The sequence below is a fragment of the Barbus barbus genome (assembly GCF_936440315.1).
Source record: "Barbus barbus genome assembly, chromosome: 30".
Lineage (NCBI taxonomy): Eukaryota > Metazoa > Chordata > Actinopteri > Cypriniformes > Cyprinidae > Barbus > Barbus barbus.
The window spans coordinates 8,312,451-8,339,456 of NC_136758.1; the positions used below are offsets into that span (position 1 = coordinate 8,312,451).

Genomic DNA, 27,006 nt, shown 5'->3' on the forward strand with positions numbered 1-27,006 from the left:
AAGTTAGACTACAAGAATTGCGTAGACTATCACAGATTATCACAGACTAGATTTTGACTGTGATATTGTCCTTAAAAGGGATCATGACATGAGAAATCAAATTTGCCTTGATCTTTTGGCATAAAAGAGGTCTTTGTACCATTAAAACATTTAATCAAGCTCCAAAAATGGCTCATTTGGATCTGAGGTGGCATATGACATCACAGGGGCACAAACATTTGCATAAACACTGCCTCCAGAGCAAGACATGGACGAATAGTCATCTTCTCACCATAGGCCCCACCCACTGGCACTTAATCACACTGAATGCGAGTGTTGCGTTGCATCAAAAGGAAATAGAGTTTACAATCACTGCCGCTATCTTGTCCACACTGGATACAGTATACAGCTGCACGTTTGCTTTCCGCCTGTCCACGCGCTTGAGTCTGTCGTCAATAGGACAAATGGAGTGAAAGAATGTTTGCTTTGACGCATTTGGTTTAAACAGCTTGTTTGCATCTTTGTACAGATATCAGAAGGTTCCCAGTATAAGGAACAAGTGGATAGTTTATTTTTATTTGAATTCCGATTGGAGCATTTTGTTTTATTTTGTTGTACAGTCCAAATATGTTGTACATGTCCTAAAATACTGCCTAGTAATAACACATTCGGACCACTTAACACAATGATTACTTAGCATTTTCTGTAAGTTCTTGATGTCGATTACGTAATAGATGTGACCGTGGGGTCGGCGAAGGTGACTCCTCAATCCTCCTTAGTCCTGGGTCCACCGCACCTGTGAGGGTGCACACCAGCCAAGAGCAGACGGGTCCAGTTCTGCATGCACCAGCTCATATCACAGCTGACCGGGCTCCGGTGCCCACCTGTCCTGGTGCTTTTGTGTCCATATAAGGCACTTTACCATATGGTCATAACTGCGCTTTCGTTACTGGACCCTCTACTCGCTTAGTCACCCCGTGGTTCTCTATGCTGAGCTGTGTTTATTAACGAGACGGTTGCTTCATGAGAGCAGTACCCGTGTTAGAATGTGATAGCCTATGCAAATATGAGCATTTAAAGGGACAGTTCAACCAGAAATGAACATTCTGTTATCATTTACTCACCCTCATGTCATTCCAAACCTGTGTGACTTTGTTTTGCACATATTTTGAGGATTTTTGGTTACTGAACAGTTTTGGTGACCATCACTTCTATTGTATGGATCAAAAACGCTTTCTCAGAATATTTTCCTTAATGCTCCACAGAAAAAAAGTCAAACAGGAATTTTCATTTTTGAGTGAACTAGACTGTTTTCAAAAATGTTTTATTCAAGCCATTTTGTTCTGTGCCATGTTGACTTCTCTACAATGTGGATTTCAGAACTGAAGCTCAGTATATTTGTCTGTGTATTTGTTTCTGATTAAGACTAAGAAAAAAACGCTGTCGTTTCCCACGTCCCTTGGCTGCCCCCTCCCGCATACCTCTGTTGTCAGGTAAATCACCGACCCAGAAACAACAGCTCCTGGCAGCTTAAGCATATGCTTTATTAGCCAGTCTAATCTCTAAAACGCTCTGGTTTGCAGCCATTCGTTTTTGGTAAATATATCTTCTCTTTAGCTATGACACCCACCCTTTGTTTTTCATGCCAAGAACCTTTGTATCTCAAAAAAAAGAGAATATTCTAGATTAAATGCAATTTAAACCCTATTGGCAGCTGCTGCTGATTACCACCGACAATAATATGGAGTCATATGTTAGTTTGAAATATCAAACAATAATGCACTTGCAATAGAAGTCAATGGAGCAGTACCAGAATAAACACTGAAAATAATGATAATACTTCAGATTAGGGAACACTATTCACTATTAACTAGATGCTTATTAGCATGCATATTACTAGTATATCGGCAGTTGATTATACTTATAAAGCACATATTAATGCTTTATTCTCTATGACCTTATTACCTCATAAATTAAAACAAAAAACGCTCTCATTATGCCTGATTCCTTTCTTGTCCTAGCTTTTATGATTTTGAACAGTGATGGAAACCTTGTGTAACTGGCACTTCTTGTGTTTATTGTCATCCTATGTTGAATGGCTCCTTGTATTCCTCAACTGTAAGTCGCTTTGAATAAAAGCGTCTGCCAAATGAATATATTTAAATGTAAATGTATTTACACTGTTTTGAAATGATTGCCATATCATTTAAACATTATTAGTGTTAGACAACTTTACATGTCAAATAATGTTTTTATTTGAAAATAACTACTGAAAAAAAAAAAAAAATGAAAGTGTACTGCTTTTAAACCAAACAGTGTAAACTTTTGCATCATTTGCATTACTACAAACACGTTTTTCTATAAAAGATGGTTTTCATAGAGCTGTATTTAACCTGTAAGTTTCCTTTAAACATCTCCATGCACTACAGGCCTCATATTCTACAACTCAGCATGACCAATGGCACCATTTAAAGATGTGCAGTAATATTTCCTTAACAGATGTTTAATGAAGACGTCTAAACCCTCATTACCCCATTCAGAATAGGGGAAATAGGGCCATCTCACTGTGCTATGCCATCACTTTAATTTTCCCCTGCCTGGAGGCCCAAGATTGTGTCTGTTGCATCAGAAGTCAATATTGCTATAATATTATATTTCCCAAACTGTCTCCACAGGCGGTTTTTAATGGGAGTCATGCAAGGAGAGGATCAGCCTTTTCCAGAATGCATGTGTTCCATAGGGCCACATAATACTACAGTTGATTAATGACTTGATTAAAATAATAATACACTAGTAGAAAATAAAATGCATATTTGCTGAATGATATACACAATTTCTTTTTGTCTATTATGTCCACATGTTGGGGATTAAGATGAAATTGGGTGAAATTGTTGTGCCATTGGCTGTATTGTTTGAGGTGGATTGGAGTTATTAGTTTTTAACATGCACTGTCCTGTGGGGAGGGACGTCTCAACCCAGCAGAATGCTGTCCATAGGTACAACATGCACACAGTAAATCTACCAGAGATTGTTTGACAGTAATACTTTGCACAGCTTCCAGTAGAATTAAATTTATAGTCACTCCATAATTGCACCATCAACAAATATTATACCTTATACTCTATGTAGCAAGAATCCCACACCATACACAGTATCCTCACTGCATGTCTCCATCAAAACAAGACCTCACATTATCATAAACATAAGGCCACCTAGATAAGCAGATCAACTGGGCCATACTTAAGGTTTACATTTTTTTAATTGTTCTTTGGGGCTTCTGTCATGTGAGATAACTGACATAAAATGCAAACTAAAAGGCTTAAGATGCAACCTTGACTCAACCAATGGCGTGAGTTTGTATGATAGAAAAGATGGAACAACAGTTGTGTACGTTTGTAACCGGGAATAGTAATACACCGTTTGAATGGGGGGGACAAATCAACCATGAAGTTATCTGATTCCATTGTTGTTTTGATTCAGACTGCAACAATGCCTATTTTTTCCCATTAATTTCCTCCCCCCATAGGGATTAAAAAAAAAAAAGTTAAAGAGGTGTAAGTCCAATTAATCAGCTATGAGGTGAATCACAACATTACATTACAACTTTGATTTGAAGCACTAAAATATTTGAAAATCTGCCAGAAAGACAAAGGTTCAAGACTTTGTACTTTGACTATACTGAGAGAAAGAACTACAGTCCCATGAAGCACTGTGAATGACATAATCAAATAAAAAAGCTAGAGAAATGTAAAACTATTGATTTAAATATGTTGATTGTATATATAAAAACAATATGTTTTTCATTTATTTTAAAATATATATATGCAAATGTATGACAGTGTAGGAAACTGATTTGATTGCATCATTGCAGTACTTTATAGGAGCGGGTGGGCGTTCTTTGTGGTGTGATTTGATTATCTCCATTCTCTGATTGTTGGAGATTTCGCTGCAGAATCATAGAATCAATTTTCACCAGATGTAGTTTTTAACCAGAATTTCCACTGTTATATCAAGTATTTAAAAAAGCATATTTAACAAAATTGTAGCTGCCAGGTCTCTCTTTTAGTTTAATAAGATATCGTTAAAAATCAGTTCTTGAATGGAGAATGGGAACGAGAATTTTACTTCTGGAACCCGACTCATGGATACTTCATTCATTCCTAATACTTTAGGCAATTTGGATAATTCTAATTTCTAATGATTCTAATGCTATCATTCTAATTATGCAAATTTCTGATAATAAACTTTTTAATACTTTCATGAAATTTTAATGAAATTATTTTCTGCTAATCAAATTTATCACAGTTACCATAGCACATACAGTGGGGATCGAAAGTTTGGGAACCCCTTGCAGAATCTGTGAAAATGTGGATAATTTTACCAAAATAAGAGAGATCATACAAAATGCATGTTATTTTTTATTTAGTACTGTCCTGAGGAAGATATTTTCCATAAAAGATGTTTACATATAGTCCACAAGACAAAAAAATAGCTGAAATTATTAAAATAACCACATTCAAAAGTTTGGGAACCCTTGGTTCTTAATACTGTGTGTGGTTACCTGGATGATCTACGACTGTTTTTTTGTTTTGTGATGGTTGTTCATGAGTCCCTTGTTTGTTCTGAACAGTTAAACTGAGCACTGTTCTTCAGAAAAATCCTCCAGGTCCTGCAGAATCTTCAGTTTTCCAGCATCTTTTGCATATTTGAACCCTTTCCAGCAGTAACTGTATGATTTTGAGATCCACCTTTTCACACTGAGGATGATTGAGGGACTCAAACACAACAATTAAAAAAGGTTCAAACATTCACTGATGTTCCTGAAGGAAACACGATGCATTAAGAGCCGGGGGTGAAAACTTTTTGAATTTGAAGATCAATGTAAATTGTACTTCATTTGTCTTCCAGGAAACATGCAAGTATCTTCTGTCGCGTCAGAAGGGCAGTACTAAATGGAAAAATATGATATTTCTACAAAATAAGAAAAATTTGGACATCTTCATCCTGTTCAAAAGTTTTCACCCCCCGGCCCTTAACGCATCGTGTTTCCTTCAGGAGCATCAGTGAATGTTTGAACCTTTTTTAATTGTTGTATTTAATTGTTGTGTTTGAAAAAAACAGTCGTAGATCATCCAGGTAACCACACACAGTATTAAGAACCAAGGGTTCCCAAACTTTTGAATGTGGTTATTTTAATAATTTCAGCTAATTTTTTTGTCTTGTGGACTATATGTAAACATCTTTTATGGAAAATATCTTCCTCAGGACAGTACTAAATAAAAAATAACATGCATTTTGTATGATCTCTCTTATTTTGGTAAAATTATCCACATTTTCACAGATTCTGCAAGGGGTTCACAAACTTTCGCATGCCACTGTATCAGTACATCAATTGTTAATGAAGATATTTTAAAGACTTTCTTTGACAGCAAGTAACTTTTTATGGTGTGTACACCCCCCCCACCCAAAAGAAAATACTATTGTACATGTTTTAATAAGGTGCATTCATGCCTAAATGCAGTCACACTTTATTTTAAGGTTATTATTACAGTGTAATTACACAAAATAACTGAGTAAAATTAAGTAACAACATGTATTTACTGTAGAGTTAGGTATAAGATTAGTTATTTTTAATTATTCATCATTTACTTTTATTGCAGTAAGAAGTAAGTATGTGCAACATGTATAACAAGGACACTAAAATAAAATGTTACTGAAAATTTCTTATTAGAGAATTTATATATTCCTCATAGGGTTAAATGTTAACTGTACTAAATTAACACTAAATAACAGTGAGAGTAATGTACACACAAGTGTCACTCTCTCACCTTATCACTGAAGAGAGAGAGAGAGAGAAGGAGACCCAGGTGGTCCTACATGTTCTGGAATGCAGGACGTGTCACATGCCTTCCTTCAAGCAGACAGACACTCCTAAAGAGGTCCGTGTCAAGCCCTCTCAGAGGAATAAAGGAGGAGGACAGCGAGCGACTGTCAGGCCACCCCATTGAAGTGATGACAGGGGGAGGATGTGATATTTAGCCTACCTCCGGATAGCACCCCTGCTCTAACCCAGCCATAGCCCCCCCACCTGCTGACGTGTGCTGGGGGTTAATTGGGACGCAGCGGGAACAGAATCGAGGATGCGGGGGGTCCGCACCTTCACCGAGCCTCATCTTCCTCAGCCCCATCCTCGAGTAGTAAAGAGGACTAGAGAGAAGCCGGTATCACCAAGAATCCCCCCCGCCTGCTTTTGACAAGCTATTAGTCCGACTGCGTGCACATGCGCGGCCTCGTCTCAGACGAGACGGGAGAAGAAAAGAGAGGAAAGACAAGTAGTGTGCAAAAAAACAGGAGAAGAGAAAAGAGAAGTAGTCAGCAAGCGCGAGTTCTGCACACACCATCCTTCCTCCTTTCTTCCATCCGTATCCTTCTCTCCGCTCCCCTTTTTCCTGACTTACTTTGCTTTCCCTGCGAAAGCTCCATTGTTCCCCTTCCCCTAAGTCTCATCAGCCTCTTTTGTGGCCGACTATCACAGCGGCAGGCAGAGGCGCGCTGGAAACGTCTAAATGGTATCATGGCTCGTGATTAAGCGCGCGAGCTTCGGCGGTGCCGCCGCTGCTTATGAGTCAGGTCTGATAAGGCGAGGGCCCTGCTCTCTACTCAATTTCAGATACCGTTAATGGAATCTGTCTTGTGCGATTGTAATGTGAGAGCGCCTAATTTGCCATGGAGCTTGAAGCTGTCAGCGGCGAGGGATTGCGGGGTCAGGAGGGAGCTGGCAGCCGCTTGGCCCGCGGCGTGTATCTGTGCCGCTGAATAGAGCAGCTCTCCGCCTGTCACTTAGCTGATAGGCTGATGAGGACTCTAAGCCACTCGGCACAATGAGGAGAGGGCCATACTGCCTCGCTTCCCCCCTCTACCACCCCCCTTTAATTGTCAAGCCCGCTAAAATTTTTCCAAGCCAGTGTGCTGGAGACCGACTGAGTTTTTTTTTCCTCTGCAGCTCTCTCTCTTTTGCGTCTTCCCAACTTTTTTTATTCTCCTTGCTTTCCTTCATTTCTGTCTTCTCGGGTCTCCAACAGACAAAGCTGACCTCGCTCGTTCATCCTTTTGTCCAGCGTTTCCTTTTACCTCGCCCCGGCCATGTGTCCTATCTTATTCTTCCCAGCTGGAGCCCAAGTCTAAGTCAAGTCTTGAGTCTTTTGTCAAAAGTCAAAGTCAAGTCTTAAATTATATATGCATTGCAGGTGGATATTTATATTCAGAGATTCCCCCCAATTATGAATTCATGAGTTAAACAGGATTTGTTTTACATCCAGCTATGATTTCTGAGCCTGTTTACCATTTGAAGTATGCAGTTGCATTTTTCATTTATGCTTTATGTGGTGAAATGTCTACATATAAGAAATATTGGAGCCTTGTATTTTTTTTTTTTTATAAAAATAACAGATAAAACTTTATTTTGCAGTGCCTTTGTTACATATACTTACTATGCAATAACAGTAAATTATTCATAATTACAAGAAACTAACGCTAACCTAACCTTATAGTAAGTAATGTTATTAATTAACATTACTCAGTATTTGTTTGTCAAGTCAAGTCAAATTCACAATTGGTTCACACAGTGTTTTAAAGCAGTGCTACAGAAAATCATGAAGTTAATGTGTACAAAATCTTAATATCTTAATGCCTTGTAGTCGCTTTTAGCAGATTAGAGCTGGGCAATAATATAGTTTACATTTTGCAATGATACATCATGCAATCAGACAGTTGAGATATGCTATATCGCCTTAAGGGATTGTACTTTATGAACATGAATAAAGTTGGACATACTTGTATACCCAACTTTATATGAAAAGCTTTATCTGGTCCCTAATCGTCGGAATAGTACAAGTGGTTTCGGACTCTGTACTGACACCTATTGGTGTGGATGTATTCATCATTATTTTGCAGTGATAAAATTAGGGCACCTTAAATTGAATAGCGCAATGATTCTTGTGTACCTTTTAATTTTTTTGTTTTGTTTATTTTATATGTAATTAAACTCATGATGCCAGAACTCACAACATAACATCATCACTGTTAATTATTGATTTATTATTTTGGTCTTTCAAGCATTTTTGAATGGTTACAATTGGTCAATTGTTGATTTGCTGCTTCATATAGATTTTCTTTTACATATCAGATGTTGCAGCATAAGAGTGCTTACACACTAGAGTTTACGTTATGTCAGAAAACACTGAAAAGCTGTATATGTAGTCCATCACTTTTGTCTCCTCTGTACCCAGGATGGCTGGTCCCGGTCCAGGGGCCGTCCTGGCAGGTGGAGTTTTTGCAGTGTCCAGGCTGGTATGGCAGTGGTCAGTCGTAGCTGAAGTCTTTTCTCTTAACAACTTGTTTGTGGGCATCCTTTTCTCACTCTCGGCCTGCTTCCACTGTGCAGAGAGTGCTCATCACAAGAAGAAGGTACTATAGTCCAAACCATTTGGTATTTATGGATGACACCAGTCATTGTTGGTTTAAAACCGATACATCTTTGTGGTAAGATGCATGTATTTTTGTCTTTTCTCAGTTTGCTCTATGGGGGGCGCTCTTCTGTGGGCTGAGCCTGTGTAATCAGCACACACTGGTTTTGTATGTTGTCATCATAATTCCCTGGGCCCTCCTGCACCTCTATACTCATAATGTAAGCATTTATAACCACTCAGGTTTCAACACAATTTGTCAACATTTCGCAGTGATGTCAATAATACCTTTCAAAGAGCATATTCTGTGATATTATGAACTCATATACAGCCACATCATGTAATAAATATGCAGAATTATAGAGATTGGTATTCATACCCCAGTCTTCAGGCACTGGTACTTGCAACTGAAAACAGTACAAAGCAGTAGAGGCAATCGCTCCCATATAACTGTGGTTTTGTCCAAGTGTTATGTCTATACTGTTGTTTTGGTATGTAAATTTGAACACTTGGCAATGGGAGGATCTATCAATTACTAGTGACATGCATTGCCCACAGGGTTTGTCCTTCTTTGGTCTGGTGTCTTTGGGGACGTGCTTCCTGGCTGGCATTGTGCCCTACATCTACTTGCCCATTTCCTCCTACATCAACAGAGCTCGCTGGAGCTGGGGAGACCAGACATCTCTCCACGGCCTCCTTACACACCTGCTCCGAGCTGAATACGGCACCTTCAGCCTGGTACCAACAGATTCAATAATGTTTTATCATTTAAAAAACGTGTTTTTAAAAATGAAATGTATGTACTCAAATGTGAAGTTATTTCCATGCTACATTTATTTTATGAATCTAATGCACTGCGTATGGAATTCTATGGTTTCAGGCAAAGACAGATGAAAACTTGAACTTATTAAAAATGTTACGGTGAGTGTAAGAAAATTGCAAAACAAATTAAAGGGATAGTTCACCCAAAAATGAAAATTCTGTCATTAATTACTCACCCTCATGTCGTTCCAAACCTGTAAGACCTTATTTTTAATACTAAAATAATAGTTTTATTTTAAAATAATTTTGTGTAAGACAACCGCACACCATATTCTGTAGCACTTTGTTTTACAGTCATGTTCTGCATGTACAGACTATGTTTGTATTATAGTACTTGTAATAATTGGGTAATAACTAGGTACTAACCCTGTACCTAACCTTAACTAATGTAGTTACCTTCTATTACCAGTGATTTTTAAGTACACCGTAAGTACACATACTGTAAATTAAATAGCAAATATGTTTCTTTGTCTAGTTTTTGTCCAAGTGTTCTTCCACTTATATTAAGTGACAGCTTTAATAAAGACTAATGACTCTGTTAATACCTCATCCATAGTTAATTCTTGTACCATAGATCCCCCTTCCCTCCAAAACTGCAAAGCTGAACCTGCCTAGGAATAACAAATCTGTTGTGTTGCACTGGCTTAGAAACGATCAGTGACGTTCACAGTGTCTCTGATGACACTGGTGTAACACATCATGTGAGACTCAGGTCGTCTCCTCAGCCCACCCTCATCAAACGTTTGGGTGTCCCCAGAGCAGAGAGAGAGCTTATTTTATGTCCCGCTAGCACCAATCAGCCGCTTCCCATCACCCCCTACAGCTGCCACATAGTGTGATGGACAGGTGAGAGCCAGAGAGGGGAACACAACAAGCATGTCACAGCATAAACCTGCCATAAGGAGCTCAAACGCTCTCTCTCACACACACTTAAATAAGCTGTCAGAGTGAGATGGGTATTAAGGCACAGGCAGGGAAATTGGCCATTGACTGGGTTTGGGAGACAGATAGAGAGAAGGCTGTCACAAGACTCCACTTAATGTTGAAAGAAAAACATTCAGACACTCACAGCACTTTCAGTTTGAGTCTCGTTTTGTCCATCACACAGACATGCACACACACACACACACACACACACACACACACACACACACAAATGCACCTAGTGGATGTATTGATAAGTGTGTCTTTTGTTTGTTTCAGGGCTCAGTGGAATCACTGTGTGAATGATCTGTCTACTCCAGTACTAGTGCTGGCACTTCTAGGCATTTTACTGTCTTTGTGGAACAGGTAAGACATGGCTGCATGAGATACACTGAAGTAAAGGAAAAGCACACAATCTAAAAGTTTTTCATCCATCACAATTTAATGTAAAGCGGTACTGTAAATGTAAACACTGGTTGTGTCGCTCTTTGTTTTTTTTTGAGCTGTCAAATATGTAAATTTCTGGCTTAACTGGTGTGTGTTCACGGTGTGTGTGTGTGCATTTGTTCACTACTCTCTGCTGTGTGTGTGCACTTGGATGGGTTAAACGCAGAGCACCAATTTCGAGTATGGGTCACCATACTTGACAATACGTCACGACTACTTAATTACCTGTTTTTCTGAAACCTTTTGGGAATAATCAAAATTCTTGCCATTTACATTCACTTCCATTTTGCAGTTTCAATTTTATTTGGTGCTGCTAGTGGCACAGATATTGAACACTTCAACTTTATTTAGACTACCATTCAAAAGTTTGCCGTTGGTACGATTTTTAAAATGTTTTTGAAACAAGTCTCTTATTCTCACTATCATTTATTTCATCAAAAATATAGCAAAAACAGTACTATTGCGAAATATTACAGAAGTTTAAAATAACTTTTTTTTTATCATTATCAACGTTGAAAACAGTTGGGCATTCAAAAGAACAGAATTCGAAATTATATATATTTGAATTTATAACATTTAGATTTTTTTGTTGTTGTAATGTTTCAATATTTTTTGAATACTTTTATTAACATTTATAAATGTCTTTACTGTCACTTGTGGTCAATTTAAAAGTGTGAAAGTTTTCATTCTTTCAACAACAACAACAAAAAAGCCATTGCACCATGTTTGTATGCTAGTTAATGCTAATTTAAATGTTTTAATTTCATTCAAAAAATAAAATAAAATAAAGATATTTCTGGACCACTAAATCTGATTGTAGAGGTGGTGTTGAAATCTTGAAGCTTGAAATATTGCTGATATAATATACTATTATATTATTACATGTATAACATGTTATTCTTCCATTAACTGATTGTAACTCATTTTAATTCTTAAAAATAAAAAAAAGCTAATGCTAATTCAAAAGTTTTAATTTCTTTCAAAAAAATAAAATAAATAAATAAATAAAATAAACATTTCTGGACCACTAAATCTGATTCGAGAGGTGGCATTGAAAGCTGAAATATTGAAATATTGCTGATATCATGTAATATTATATTTTTTACATATAAATTACGTTATTCTTCCATTAACTAATTTTGTGGAAACTATTTTGACTCATTTTAGTTCTTGCAGAAAACATTATCGGCAGAGCAAAAAGCCACAATATTGTGTTTGAAATGTTCATTACTAGATATTAACTTGTTTATAGAACTGTATAAAAGCAATATCTATATTACAGGCAGACACAGCCATGCTAATATTCAGTACAAATATTACTACAGCTCTCTCCTATGCATACCACCATAGTTTTGCCATCATATTGTATTTCAAATGTAGTTTCAATGTATTCAAAGGCAATATCATCGTACAACTTTTTTAATTAATGGCATATATTTGACCCCCAGACTGCGCTGTGTTTTTATCTGCTTGATTGTCACTATGGTGAGCATCTACTCTGTGTTCTTTGCCTGGAGAGCAAACCTGAATATTGAGAAGCCTCTTCTGCTGGGAGTGGTGAGTGATACAGTTCTAACAGATATGATTTTTATATAATATAATATATTTAAAATGGACTTTGGTGAATATCCCACATGTGTGTATGTAGGTGGAGCGCTTCTGGCTGCAGGCTGATGCTGGGGTGTGTGTTCTGGCTGGTCTGGGTCTGAGCTGGGCCGTGTGTTGGCTGAATGGGCGTCTGGGCTGGGGGACGCTGTGGAACACAGGGGCCTGGATACTCACCGCAGGCCTCATCTCACACATGATCAGCTTAAACCACAAGTAAACCATTCACACACAGTCACATAGACTGGGTGCCAGTGGATGATATTAAACTTTTCAAACAATTCACATTTCAAAATGTAAGGTCACAAAAGTCTTGAAAAACCTTTGAAAAATGTCTTAAATGTTGCTGTTAGAAAGGCAGCAGACACTTTTATTAAAGCAGCTTCATGCATGCTGGCAAGATAGCAATAGTCATATATTTATGTTTTCATACTGATTTATATGATAACCTAACCCCAAATGTTGAACACCAACATTAGATTTCATATATGAAAGGGTTAAGGAGGTTTCTACTAATTTGCTCAATTAAATATGTCCCCAGGTGGCCTTTTACATGAATGATGTGTGTATGTGTATGTAAAATGTACACTACCGCTCAAAAGTGTGATCAGTAGTTTTTTTTTTCTTTAAAGAAATTAATAATTTTGTTGAGCAAGGATTCATCAAAGAATCCTGTAAAACTTGATCATGTTTTCCCCAAAATATTAAGCAACGCTTTTGTCAACATTGATAAAATGTAAGAAAACTTTACAGATGATTTATGAAGGATAACGTGACACTGACGACTGGAGTAATGACTGCTGAAATTACTTTAACATCACAGGACAAAATGTCATTTAAAATACATTCAAATAGAAAATGCTTATTTTAAATTCTAATAATATTTCACTATAGTACTGTGTTTACTATATTTTTGGTTCAATAAATGCAGCCCATAAGTAAATATGGTTAAATACTGTTCTTTTAGGAAGTAATTAACGGTAAAACATTCCCGAGCTTTTTACTGTACATCACTTCTGGCATTAAACATTTTTAATGTTTGGCCCAAATGATGGTTCCTCAGTCAATCAATCAATCATATTTATTAATTTCTACTCAGAATATTGAATATGATCAAAAGGCTACTGTTTGTATATTTGTATAACTTACAACCATAATTTTGTGCAATTTCATGTATTGCACCTTTTGTTTTTGTGATAACGACCAGCTGACATTATCTCTTACTTGATATTACTATAGATATTTCAATTTTGAAACCCATTCCATTAAATTCAATACATTTCCCCCTAACATGTGTACTGAAAATATAAAAAAAAAACAATATTAATTTTTATAATCAGCGGACTACAGTAGTCAAACAAATGCAGATTGGTATTATGTCCTGTCTAAATACTAATTATTTTGCAGTGAGCCTATCAGTGTGCATTACTGCATTAACAATGAACCATCAGAGTTTTTTTTTTTGGTATATATTTGTGGTTGATTATCCAAACCATGGCAGTCACTCCCTGAATTCCACATTTCCTCCATGCTTCAGCACACATCAAAGCAAAAGCTCTCTTGCACTCTTCTGCAGCTTTGACTCTATGCTTGATTAGCCGTCCTGGCCACGCTAGTCATGCAGATTAAAGCAGCCGAGTTCTGTGCTTGATTAGACATCCTAGCCACGGCAGTCATGTAGATTAGACGGCTGAGGTTTGGTACATCGCTGCCACAAACTGTGGCGCTTTGATCAATGGTGAGACTGACACTCTTGTCAGCGCTCATCACACCTGTCCGAGGATGATTACAGCCGAGAGATGTTCCACCTCATCACTGCTCACCTCAGTGCTCACAGAGAAACAGAGCTACTGACTGCAGAATAGCTGAAAGAACGATAATGTCACGGATCCTTACACTTTTGTGCAAACTCTTCAAAGTAAACATCACTGCTGATGTGGTTTAAGTATTTGTGAATGAATGTGTAGGTACATTCACACACACAGCTCACAAACGTTTAGATCACTTTCAGATCTCTTTCAGCTCGCAAACTCTCAGTATCACATGCTGTCTTTGTAAAGATGTTACAACAGACTTTTACACACAGGCATTATTGACCTTTATTGATCTTTGGGATTTTGGAGGTGCAATAATTACTGAAATCTGGTGGTGATTATCATGCAAAAACTAGTTACTTGTGTTGAAACCTTATATTTAAACCTTATAGTTGACATGTTCACCTAAGACATAATGTTTAAGATAATAGTTCAAGATCATATTTTAACACTTAAACAGTTTGCTTTAGTACAATGACAATATAAAATATGCAATATTTTGAAGTAATTCATATTTGAATATAATATTACAAATAAGTTATTTTTTTCTCACACAGTATGAATACATTTTAGCATAGTTTCTACACATGAAAATTTGTAGCTTTATATTGTTCCTCTAAAAATTAGCATCGTATTTGCAGCAGTTATTTTAAAAAAATTGTATACTATTAAAGTTTTTATTAATATTTGAATTAGCTTTTAGATTTTAAGTTTTCATAGTATTTTGTTTAATAATTTTATGTGTTTTTCATTTTTATATATATATATATATATATATATATATATATATATATATATATATATATATATATATATATATATATATATATATAATTTAGGTTCCAGTTATTTTAGTATTTTAGCCTAATTTTATTTCAAATTTTTATTTACTTTTAGTTTATGTAATATATATATATATATATATTTCAATTGATTTAACCTTCATTTAAATTACTAAAAATGTTTTAATAATTTTAGTTTTAGTTTAATGATAATAACACTTAATGAGGTGCATAGCATCAAAAAAATGTAAAACCCATGCTGTATATAAATATACAAAACATTGTGGCCCTATTTAACCCCTACTCTGCAACTCAAGAAACATTGCACATACTATTTTCATACTGTGCTTTATAGTAGGTGTTTTCAGTGTTTTGTCTGTGTGTCGACAGAGAGTGTGATCAGAGCGGTAATGACGTGCTGGACAGGTTTGGCCGTGAGGTTGTGTTGTCATTGCCGGCGAGCTCGTTGGTTCTGACTCGGGGTGATCTCCCAGGAAACACACTGCGCTACGTGCACTACTGCCAGGGTCTCCGGCCAGACCTCAGCCTTGTTGACCAGGAGGTCCGTAATCCAGCCTGACACATGTCTAATTTATTTCAGCCATAAAAACGCTACCCTGTCACTGTTTTGAATGTTTTTTAAAAACTGGTGTTTTATGATGCAGATGATGACGTATAGCTGGTATGTGGCAAAACTCCAGAAGCATTTACCTGGAGTCAAGTTTCCTGGGCGCTTGTGGGATCCAATCAACACCATGGAAAAGAAAACATTCAACATTGAGCAGTTTCTCAAGCACAATATGCAGTAAGATATACACACACACACACACACAGAGAGGTCTGTGTTCATATTCCTATGGCCTCTGTATATATGCTACAAGTGACATTTAAATTATAATTTGTGCATATTTTTCATAGAACAATTTGCTGAATGCACTAGATATAGCAAACCATTACATGTCATCTGTTACCCCTTATACCACACTGTAAGAGCAAAGGAGATTAACCATCTATACTGCCTCCCTCCACCAGACGGCAGTATTTCCTTGGTAAAGCCCCCAGCCTCTGAGAGAGGGGCAATAAGCACTACAGTCATCTCCCTGGGAAGCAGAACAGAGAGAATAAGAAATAAATACTTGAGAAAAAACAATCAGCAACCTGCTTGTTTTGTTAAGAGAGCCAGTTTCTAAATTCCTGCCATGTGTATCCTGTGATTCAAGATCTATAATGGCTCTAACATAACAGACAGGCTTAAAAGCTTTTACTCAGTTCTACTCTAAAATACTCTACTTTAAAGATTTTGTTGCTTCTTCTTGCTGGATTATGCATAGAATGAAAGTATAAATGTAATAATTTTATTTGGTTTCCTTGGGGAGTTTTACTAAACATGTTGTTCAGTAACGAAGAGAAGCAAAACTATCTAAAGCAGCACTTTATAATATATATAATGTTCATTAGTAATATTATAACATAACAACAAGCAATGTTATATTTTATAACACAAGGTTTATGTGCCTTTTAATAATAAATATATAGGAATCATAACTTAGTTTTCTATTTGAATGTAAAACATAATGACATTATGATGAATATTTACACATAAATTTTTATACATTGTACATTGATGCTCAGTTTTTGCTCTGGGTTTGTCTACAGCAGGCCAGTGTTTTCATGTATTGGCCTAACTGAGGGTGACCCCAGCTGGGAGAGGAGTTTCTCTCGTTGGCCCTGGGGTGTCTGTGAGCAGTTGGTACCTGCCAAAACCCCATTTGACCCTGAAAAATGGGCCCAAAAAACACTTGACCTTTACAACTGGAGCCAGTCACATGACAGGTAGCACGATAACTTATGTTTGTAGTTTACTTAGGGAGTGACATATTGCCTGAAAACTTTTTGTTAATATGTTTCAATGTTTCAAGCTGAAATGAACATTAGGCGAACAGATTTGTTATTTTCACACAAATTATGATTAGAGGGGCAAAGTATTGTTAAATAAAGACTTGTTTCTTGCACAATACTGTTATGACCATAAAACACTTTTACAATAGTGCTTGATTTGTAAACAAAGACATTTTGATGTTTGCATCACATAAAAAGCTCCATATGTATAGCATTTCTGATGCAGTAAACTTGCTTGATAGCTCACCTGGTGCAGCATTGTTCTGAGTCACGACACTCCACAAAAGAGCACTAGATAGTAAGGGTGGCACGGTACATGTATTTGTACCGAACCGTCACGGTACAGACATCTCGGTTCGGTGCATGAGGCCTTACGACAAATACAGGCAATTCACCCCAAATCCAGAAGGGGGCGCCCACAGTAATGCAACGCTGTTTGATAACCGCCAGCAGAAGAACAGCGAATGCCGAGTTGCGCACTTGAAAACAAAGCCCACTAGACAGTGTGCTGATTCTGAATGCATCTCTCACGTAGACTGTCAAAGGAGTATACTTCAAAGGCTTGCGCACTCAATTGTTTGCAAAACTGTTGGGTTTTGTGCTCGTGCATTCGGCACAAATCCAAATATTCCATAATATTTCCATATTTGCGATGTAACGTATCTGAATGCTAAACTATTATTTATGTAAATGATGGCCTTTGAACTTCAGTCCCGTTCGAACGGTGACAGAGCGTGCTGATGTTTGGCTCACTGTATTTTATTTTGATAAAGTACCAACTGCGCTGTCAAGTTAGCAATGCTGGAACTGATGTATGGTTTTTTGTGTGCGCGCGCACGCTCTGGCACGATCACTTCAGCTGTTTCCTTATACCAGCAGAATCAACTTTAAACACTTATTGTCTTATTAATTATCACTGTATAAAGGTCTGCTTTTATTTGTGTACACTCACAATGAAAACAAAACAGATTTTATATATATACACTGCCCTCCAAAAGTTTGGAAACGCCCTAGAAAAGTGGGGTTTTGGACAATATTGGCACAAATCCTTTTTAATTTGTGATAATTTTGCACTGATAAGGGACAACACCAACTACGAAAACATATTTTATTACATAAACAGTTTATACATAGAAAAAAATTTAATTTTCACACACGAGATTTCAGGACAGAAACATGACAAATGGCTTAAAATAATTAATCTGAACAATGTCTTGAGGTGTGGATGTGACTCCAGGCCGTTAAAATTATTAGAGAAATAATGCATTCCTGAAGTGGTATGGCCACGACGCTGCCTATCAATGGAACGGTCATTCGATTTTTATTGACCGAACACAAGCGGGTCATTCTACAGAAACGTCCACTTTTCTGTCCCTAGACTTTACAGAAATATTACAATTGAAATACACATTAGGGTTACAATTTTTTTAGATTTTAAAATGAAACAATATGTTATTTGAACAATTACACCGTCCTGAGCCATCAATGTGGAATTATTTTTTTTTTTATTAATTATATAGAATTCCAAGTACCACAAAACTACTTGTCCCCTCCACCATGTACAGTGGGAATGTGTTTTATTTTGAGGTCAAAAACAGGATTTTCTACCATTTAAAATACAAAAGTCTATTCATAACTATCAAATATATGATTAAATGGCATAAAAAAACAAAATGCCAAATAAATATTATAAAATATATAATGAAAACAGTGGTCCCCTGGAGTTGTGTCACTGGTGTTACTGCTTAACAAACGTCTTTTATTTTGGAATAAAAAATTACACTGATGACATCACTTGACTAACTATTTTCTAAAGATCTGTGAAAAAAGGCCCATGTTTAGTCCACTGTTTCTTTTCAGTTATCAAAATTTTTCTCTTTTACCTCATGATTTCATATGAAGCTTTTAATCGACGTCACTGGTATGACCTATTTATTGTTAGGGAATTGTAAAAAAAACTATAGGCCTAATACAAATGGTTTAAACTACTTAATTTAGTGATACCATGATTGACAACATGTGGTTTGATACCTTGCAGCAGATATTTTGTAAAATGCATTTTTCATGAAAATTGTCACTGGTGTTGTCTTCCTTATGGATAACACCAGTGAAGATCAGTACACCAGGTCTTATGTGTGTCACTGGTGATTCATTGCGTCACTGGTGTTACTGTGCTGTTTTTGTCTGCCACATTAAATCAATTAAACACAATCTACTTATTTCTTGCATTTTCATTATTTTTCTGTTACACTGACTACGTGTGCTGAAAAAAATCGAGAAATAATATTTTATAAAAACGTTTAATATTGCTAAAGTAGGTAACACCAGTGACAAAAAATGATTCATGTGGTCTTGAAATAATTGCACAAAAAAAAAAAAAATTATTCATAAAGTCGAAAGCTAATCTATCTAATAATGTGGTCTAAGTTTAAATGTTTAAAAAAGAAATACATTTTAAGACAGTTTGCCATATCAAAAGTGGGCATTTCTGTAGAATGACCATTGCGATAGAAAACACTGTAACGGCACTAGTTACGAAATATTTTTGTTTGCTGGGGTGGTAATATTATATAGGCCTATTAATAAGGAAGGGGGGCCCAAAAAATTATTTTGCCTATGTCACAATAACAGGTAAATCCGACCCTGGCTCTGCATAATCTGGGCATCCGAGCTGTCAGTTTATTCAAACGTTGACTTTGAATTGGCAATCAATTGTTGAAGCTACAGTATTAAGGTGTGCTGACCCAAAAATCTTTTAAAAACCTGGGTCAAGTTTAAATCAGTAACCAGGCATCACAGCTGGTAAAGGGGCATGTCTGACTTTGACATGTATATATTGCAATTATCATGTTTTATTGCTGGTCTTCAATGATAATGTCAAGTTACTTTAATGTATTTGCACCAAAAAATGATAAGGATTTATGCTGATATCGTCCAAAACCACACTTTGCCAGGGGTGTTTCCAAACTTTTGGAGGGCAGTGTAACATGTAATAATATTTAGTATTTTCACATCTAGATGGAAAATATTGTAATATGCACTACTACTGTCTGTTCAAAATAAATGAAAAGAAACCGAACCGTGACCCCCGAACCGAGGTACGTACCGAACTGTGACATCTGTGTACCGTGCCACCCCTATTAGATAGGGTTTAGTATTGGGGGTATGTTCTTTTAAATGCGATTGAGTGTTAACCTTTTAGCACCACTGACTGAACGCTTAGTTTCTGTGAAAATTGAACATGCTATTTTACACCAGTCACTGGACATTTTACTTTGAAAGTGCAGTGAAACGTGCTTCAAGCAGTGCAGTAACATTTTGCAAACATGTACCCACAGGCATGTTTTTTTCATGACACTAGGCAGTTTAATAAACCCACAAGACATTGAGAACAAAATTATATCATTTATAGTGGATGTGTCACCTAAAAGTGCAGCAAAATGTACCTGGATCAATGCATTCCAGGTTTTGTAGATATCTAAGCAGAGTACTATATTCATTTTCTACAGCATTCACATGATGGTCCATGGTTCTCAAAGAATTTCATGGTACTTTCCATGGTACCTGTCTGAAATCCTTGGTACCACGTTGCCATTTCCAAAATAAATAAATAAAACCTGTGTAATTCTATGGTGTTTGTAAGTGCTTATGTTAGTCAATAAAGTATGTGCTCCACCCATTTAATCTGAGTAGAAATGTTATGTTATTAAAGAAAGAATAAAATTATGATTAAACTGTCATTAAAGATTGCAATCAAAGATGATTAGGACCCTACAAATGCAAAATGGTCCGTTAAACATATTTTGTCTAACTGGCAAGTTTGGTTCCGCTATGCTTAGATTTTGTGAAAAAAGGAAATTGATCAGAAACTATTTTCAACACTTTGAATCAGTTTTTCTCAACTCCAATGTCAAGCCAAGTCACACTTTATCCACAGACTCTGCCAAAGTGTTGTTTTTCAAACGAAATTCAGTTCTCTAAAAAGAGGACAATGGTAAACAGTCAATTTTCCATTTAAAGTCAGTTCATCATTGATTCAGTGACTTCAATGTCCAGCTCAGTTCAGTTCTCTTCCAGTAGTGTCTGTGCAATCAAGTCGACAATATTGCCAAGTCCCCAACTAAGCAAGTCAAGAGGGGTCAGTGACAAGGAACTCAAACTCCATTGGTGTGCCAAATGAAATAAATGTATGTGTAAATATATGTTTAAGATTCTGTTAGTCAATGTACCTTTAGGTTCATTACTGGTCTGAGCATCCTTACCAGGTGCACTCCAGCACCATTTTACACCTTGTGCAACCCATTGAAGTGTTTTGGTCCTCGCTGATACTAAAGTGCACTTAAACACTGCTCTGACTTCATGCTGTGCAGACAGTCTCCGTTTCCATCTTCAAAGTCATTATTAGTCCGCTGACCCCACCCTAATGACTTTCTAAACTGTGGCGTGTCAATATCTGTGTATAAAGTGAAATTAGTTCTAGTCTCCAGCACTGAGGCTCTCTGCAGCCGGCTGGTATTCAGCAAGTTAATCGGGGTTGAATGGTGTGACATTACTCTCCTCTCACCCACTACAAGCGTGTCCATCCCTGCCTGCCAGCCAAATATTAGCGGGGAAGTCACACGCTAAAATATTCCTTTGAAGGAGAGGCCGCACGTTTATGAGCGATGTAGAGGAAAGGAAGAAATGCAGAAATATATGGGTCGTTCACCACAGAGAGAGCTTCCAAAGACAGGCGAGGTTGAAGATCATCTGTTGTATGGTTTGAAGATATGCAGAATATGATTCGCTGGATTACTGGCTGGTTTTAAATTTGTATTTCAAGTCCGTACTCAACAAGACTGCTTTGATGCCATCTGAATGTACATATAAAAGAATATTTTTTTCTTTGCATATCAACTTGGTTATTTTTTGAAAGTACACAGTTATGAAAGTAAGATTAACTACACATAGCTAATTAAATGACATTATAACGTTTGTTTATTCCACCCTGTCAGCTTCCACCCTGGCTCCTGGGAGAGAGTTGCTAATGAGGAGATGTGGCAGGCCAGGTAATAATACACGGGTTATGGATCTCATCACTGTATCTACACCAAACCTCAGTATATAGTGACAAATGTATACTTGGGTGCTTTTATTTCATCACTTTTTAGGATGAAGACAGCTTTTTTCCTGTTTGACCTGGCTGAGAACATGGAGAAGGAACAGCAGGCCCGTCTCTATGAGCTCTCTTACAATGTAAGTAGGAAATTACATATATTAGCCTTCTTTGTAATTACTGTGCTTGAAATGCAGCATGAATGATTCAAAGACAAATACATTTACTTTATTATTAACAGTTTTTTTTTATAATTCATTGTTTAAACATACTCTTTGTTTAGATACTGTAAGCTCTCCCATTTTATTTAAGAAATTTAAGTTTCAAAATCTAAAATATCTTATTGACATACTATTACAGAATGTTCACTTCTGACAGCAATTTGCATGGTGAATTATTTAATGTTTTTAACAAGAAAAAAACAAGACGCACAGTGAGCATCCTGAAAGCGGCAAAGCGGCTCTAATGCAACATTATACACAGAATCAAAGCCTAAAACCAAAGCTTACCTAAAACCTTTAACGCTTTCTTTTCCCACCTTGCGAGCTCTGCTATTTTCTTAAGGAAATGCAAATATAGTTTGTCAGCATGATGTGTCATGTGAAATTATTTGTAGACTGAATACAGTTCCTTAAAACATCACAGCTGATGTCTTCTATCATTTATGTTGTGTTTTAAAAACCTTTTATAACCTTTAAAAAAAATTTAATATTAATATTGTCTGTTCAAGTATATGCCTTTGTCTTTTATTACACAAATAGTTAAAGCTGTGTGGTCTTTTTTTATTGACAGCTGTATTGTCAGATAGCGGATGCCCAGGTAGACTACCCAGCAAACTGGGATAAGAACCTGGCTCTTGCCGCAGAACGTCTGCTGCGATCAGGGGGCAGAGGTCATGGTCTAGATTCCCTCCTGAGTCGCAGCATCCTCCACTTCAGCCGCTACCTTCAGAGAGAACCCACCGATCCCCAGAGCAAAGCCATCCGCTCCATCATCACACATCTCAAGAAAGAGCGCGAGAAACTCAGAGACAGACAGAAGGCTTGAGACAGGAAGTGACATAAATTGTCTGAAACAACACAGAGAGCCTTCAAAACACTGAAATCACCTATGAGATCAGATAGCACGATAAGGTAAGAGAGAGGGTCGTAAATATTAAGAAAGCTGTAAAGACAAAATTTAAAGACAGTGCAGGTGTGACTAAAGACTGTAACTGATGTTTAATGTGTATTTTACCAACACAGAGATTAATCTCAAAGTAAATTGGACTCAAAATGCTAAAATGGTTTTATACAGAGATCTTTTATATTGTAGGATATGAGCTACTGATCCATAACCACATCACTGTAACATCAGAGTTAGGTGTTCATTTAGTTGACAGACATTATTTTATTGACAAATTGGTCGGTTATAAAAATCAGGGATTAATTTATATTTCCTCAACATGCTAAATTCAAACATCTACGACTCCAAGATTCAAGAGAATTTCCACAGTGAAGGTAAAGGGACCCAATTTTCTGAACTTGTGTATGTTTCTTTTGTAATAAAATTTTCACACTTTCAATATGTTAATATGTGTTGAGTTGATGATCAAAGGTGTCCTGAATCACTCATTCCACCTCTCCCCATTTCTCTTTTTTGAATAATTATAATTTGCCCCCCACTGTCATCTCTCTCTCTCTCTCTCTCTCTCTCTCTCTCTCTCTCTCACTTTTGGATCACAAAGGTCTCAGATTGAGATTGAGGGGGGTGGGGGGTAAATTTGGGCAAAACCATGAGAGATTAAGAATGACCCATTAATCTGGGACAGATTTGAAAATACTGCATCCTTTTCCCTGCCTCTTTTTTTTCTGCTTGGTCTATCTCTCAAAACAGCTTTGAGTCTTCAACAGAAGAGACATGGCCCCTAGGGAGCCCGCCAGTTTGATTTTAAACAATTATAAAATGATATATTCTGATAGAATTTTTGTTAATATAAACATTTTGTGTTTTATGGTCACTGGATGATCAATGTAAAATGTGGGTCCTAAGAGCAGTGGCAATCAGATGGTTGAAGAATGGTTTCATCCTGAGTTCAGGATGTCAGCTACACCTTATCACAGCATTCTCTTGTACATTCATCTCTTCTTCCACTGAGCTGCTTTCTCTCCATCCCTCCCTGTCCCTGTTTTTGCCTCTCTCTCATCTGAGGGATTGTGTGAACCCATGGAATCGCCGTGACCGTGGATGCAGGCAGGGAGCCACAGCAACACTGGAATGTGGGGTGCCTGAACAGATAAGAGCTGAGAACCCAGCCAGGCAGAGGGAGCAAAGACAAGCAAGCGAGAAGTAATAAGTACATAGGATGGTGTATATGGCACGATAGGACAGAGTTAGACAGGAAGTGCTTAAAAGAGGCGAATGGACACTGACAAGACAGAAATGAAATCGCAGCACAGGGACTTGGAGACAAAAGAGGGAAGGTGAGAGAGAGAGGCCCATGAATGGTAAACTTTGAGAAAGAGCCAAAGAGAGCAGTGCTGTTGCACACACACACTCATAACATGGGAAGCCAGCCTTATTCCTCTTTGCATTTCATTTACATCCCTGGCTGTATCGACCAATCGGATTGGGAGCAAAGCCCAAGGCTTAGGAGGGGAATAAAAAGACAAAAATGCCTTCGCTGCTCTCATCCCTCTCTGATAATACCCCCTCTGTTTCTCCTTTCTCCTCCGCACCCGGAGAGAAGTAGATACTGTCCGAAATGCCATAGCAGAAGCGACACCTCCGCTCCCTGTGCTTTGCCGATAGACCTCGCCAGCGGCAGGCCTGAAAAGGGGGCTTTAGCTGCGGGGCCAATCTCCTCTACTTCCTCCTGCTGAGGGAGTGGAGGAAGGGATGCAGGACCGCGGAGGAGGGTGGAAGGGATGGATACACAATATGCGAAATTGGCTATAATGTGCATGCCACATTACAGACTGGAGAAAATGAAATTGTCCAGTGTGGAAGATCGCTCTCTTTAGACAGAAGAGCATGCTTTTCTGTGACTTGACAGACACCGTTTTTATAACGTTATGAGGAGTATTAGGGCTGTCCAATTTTGCTCCTGGAGGGCCACCTTCCTGCAGGGTTTAGCTCAAACGTGCTCTAACACTGGAAGTTTCTGGACATCATTAAAACCTTAAAAATACCTTAACTGGCTAGTTTAGATGTGTTTGATTAGGGTTGGAGGAAGTGGCCCTTCTGGAGCAGGATGGGGCATCCCTGTCCTAAGGTAACTCACAAAAGGTCTTAGAAACGGTACTGAAACTATTTGTGTCAGAAGAAAACCACTGTTAGAAATCCAGCCTGGCCCTAATCTTCTCCATGTAACCCTTCAGTTTTTGATCCACAAACAAGCCCTTAAAACCACCAAGACATGTCATCTGCCACGCCATCTCACCGTCATCCCTCTTCCTAAAGTCTGCCTTCTCCATCTCCTCATCCCTCTTTTTAATAAACCTCTGAACAATGGAAGGAGATATGAGAGGGATTAGGCACAGGCAGGGATTGTCTCCATTTCACTGGATTGATTCTTGAACCTTTGTTTAATTCCTGGCCATGGACCCACATAGCTGTGGTTGACTGTCTCAGGTGGGTTGTTGGAAGCTGGTTGAGGGGTGAAGAGATGAAAACTCTGGCTGCTGTACTGGGGGTAACACTGAGCGGCTCATGTCTGTGGTGGTCCTAGTGTCTTTGGGAAGCCCTGATAAGAAGGAGGCCATGGAGCTATTGAGGGAATAGATGGATGGAATCCACTGGGTGGAGTGCTTCTAGACAGAAGGTTGGGTCCTTTTGATGATTTAAAGGGTTAGTTCATCCAAAAATGAAAATTAGCCCATGTTTTACTCACCCTCAAGACATCCTAGGTGTATATGACTTTCTTTGTTCTGACGAATCCAATCGGAGTTATATTAAAAATTGCCCTTGCTCTTCCAAGCTTTATAATGGCCATGGGCGGGTGTTTTTGTTCGACAGTCCCAAAGTAGTCAAATAAAGTGCATCCATCCATCCATAATAAAACATACCTCACAATGCTTCATGAGGTAAATAAAGGCCTCCTGGAGCAAATCAATGCGTTTTTGAAAGAAAAAAAAATCCATATTTAAAATTATACAGTTTATACAGTGATATACAGTTTTGTGTAACTTCCGCCAACTGTCGTACGAGAGACTGCCTTTCTGGCAGATACCCCCAGACGTAGGCACAGTGCATGCGCATGCAAGTTTTGCAAAAACAAACGTTTGTTTACAGGAGCAAAGGAAGCAAAGTTTTGTTACTTTACCAAAGGAAAACCAGTCTCCTCTTGGCTTATATCAAAATCCTCTGACATTTTTCTTTACAAATCCTTGTTTTTTACTTCTAATTTGTGACTGGCGTTTTGTTCTCTCTCTGTCACGCTTCCATGTTCGTCACTAATCACCACCGCTTACGCATACGTCCTACATCATCCGTCGGAACGCCTCCCACGTATGAGAGTTAACAGAAGTGAAAGAAAGGTGTTTATAACATTTTAAATATGGATATATTTCTTACAAAAACACATTGATTTGCTACAGGAGGCCTTTATTCACCCCCCGGAGCCATGTTAGGCACGTTTTAATATGGATGGATTCACATTATTTGGCTACTTTTGGACTGTCGGAAAAAAACACCCACCCATGCCATTATAAAGATTGGAAGAGCAAGGAAAATTTTTAATATAACTCTGATTGGATTCCTCTGAAAGAAGAAAGTCATATACACCTAGGATGCTTTGAGGGTGAGTAAGACATGGACTAGTTTTTATTTTTGGGTGAACTAACCCTTTGAATGTGGGTGATGTGTGTGGTTGAATCTTTGAGGCCACCTGAACACTTAATTCAGTTCTGAACATGTAGAGTTTGATCACTTCAATTCAGCCAATTTAACTCCCAAAAGACTCCTGAATTTTCATCAATTCTGCATAGTGTATGGAGATCCAAACCAAGGTATGTCTTGTGTTGACTCATTCATCAATTTTGATACTTTGTCTCTCCACCACTAGTTGCTCTCACCAGCACTGAAGGTTTAGAGAAGGCCTATAACTTAAGTTTACAGGTACTAGGACAATAATTGTATACTATACTAAAGGTCGGTCCCTCTCCCTGTTGCGCAAAGAATAGACCAGAATAGTT

At 37.7% G+C, this 27,006-nt stretch overlaps 1 protein-coding gene across 2 annotated transcripts in view; it reads left to right on the top strand.

Moving 5' to 3' along the window:
* The window catches only part of LOC306850728 (protein O-mannosyl-transferase TMEM260-like), a 35,425-nt gene extending 12,023 nt beyond the window's left edge, over positions 1 to 23,402 (top strand). Inside the window, exons 4-17 of one of the 2 annotated variants that reach the window (XR_013782436.1) lie at positions 8,268 to 8,445; positions 8,552 to 8,665; positions 9,003 to 9,182; positions 9,325 to 9,365; positions 10,470 to 10,556; positions 12,086 to 12,194; positions 12,286 to 12,458; positions 15,229 to 15,400; positions 15,504 to 15,643; positions 16,495 to 16,671; positions 21,732 to 21,785; positions 21,888 to 21,972; positions 22,625 to 22,965; positions 23,307 to 23,402. Coding sequence is in view for 1 of the 2 variants with exons in the window: in XM_079386557.1 (XP_079242683.1) it covers positions 8,268 to 8,445; positions 8,552 to 8,665; positions 9,003 to 9,182; positions 9,325 to 9,365; positions 10,470 to 10,556; positions 12,086 to 12,194; positions 12,286 to 12,458; positions 15,229 to 15,400; positions 15,504 to 15,643; positions 16,495 to 16,671; positions 21,732 to 21,785; positions 21,888 to 21,972; positions 22,625 to 22,879 (1,765 nt within the window). In the remaining variant the exon portion in view is untranslated. Of the gene's footprint in view, positions 1 to 8,267; positions 8,446 to 8,551; positions 8,666 to 9,002; positions 9,183 to 9,324; positions 9,366 to 10,469; positions 10,557 to 12,085; positions 12,195 to 12,285; positions 12,459 to 15,228; positions 15,401 to 15,503; positions 15,644 to 16,494; positions 16,672 to 21,731; positions 21,786 to 21,887; positions 21,973 to 22,624 lie in introns of both variants that reach the window. The other variant, XM_079386557.1, reaches the window with a different exon arrangement.
* The last annotated feature ends 3,604 nt before the right edge of the window (positions 23,403 to 27,006 follow it).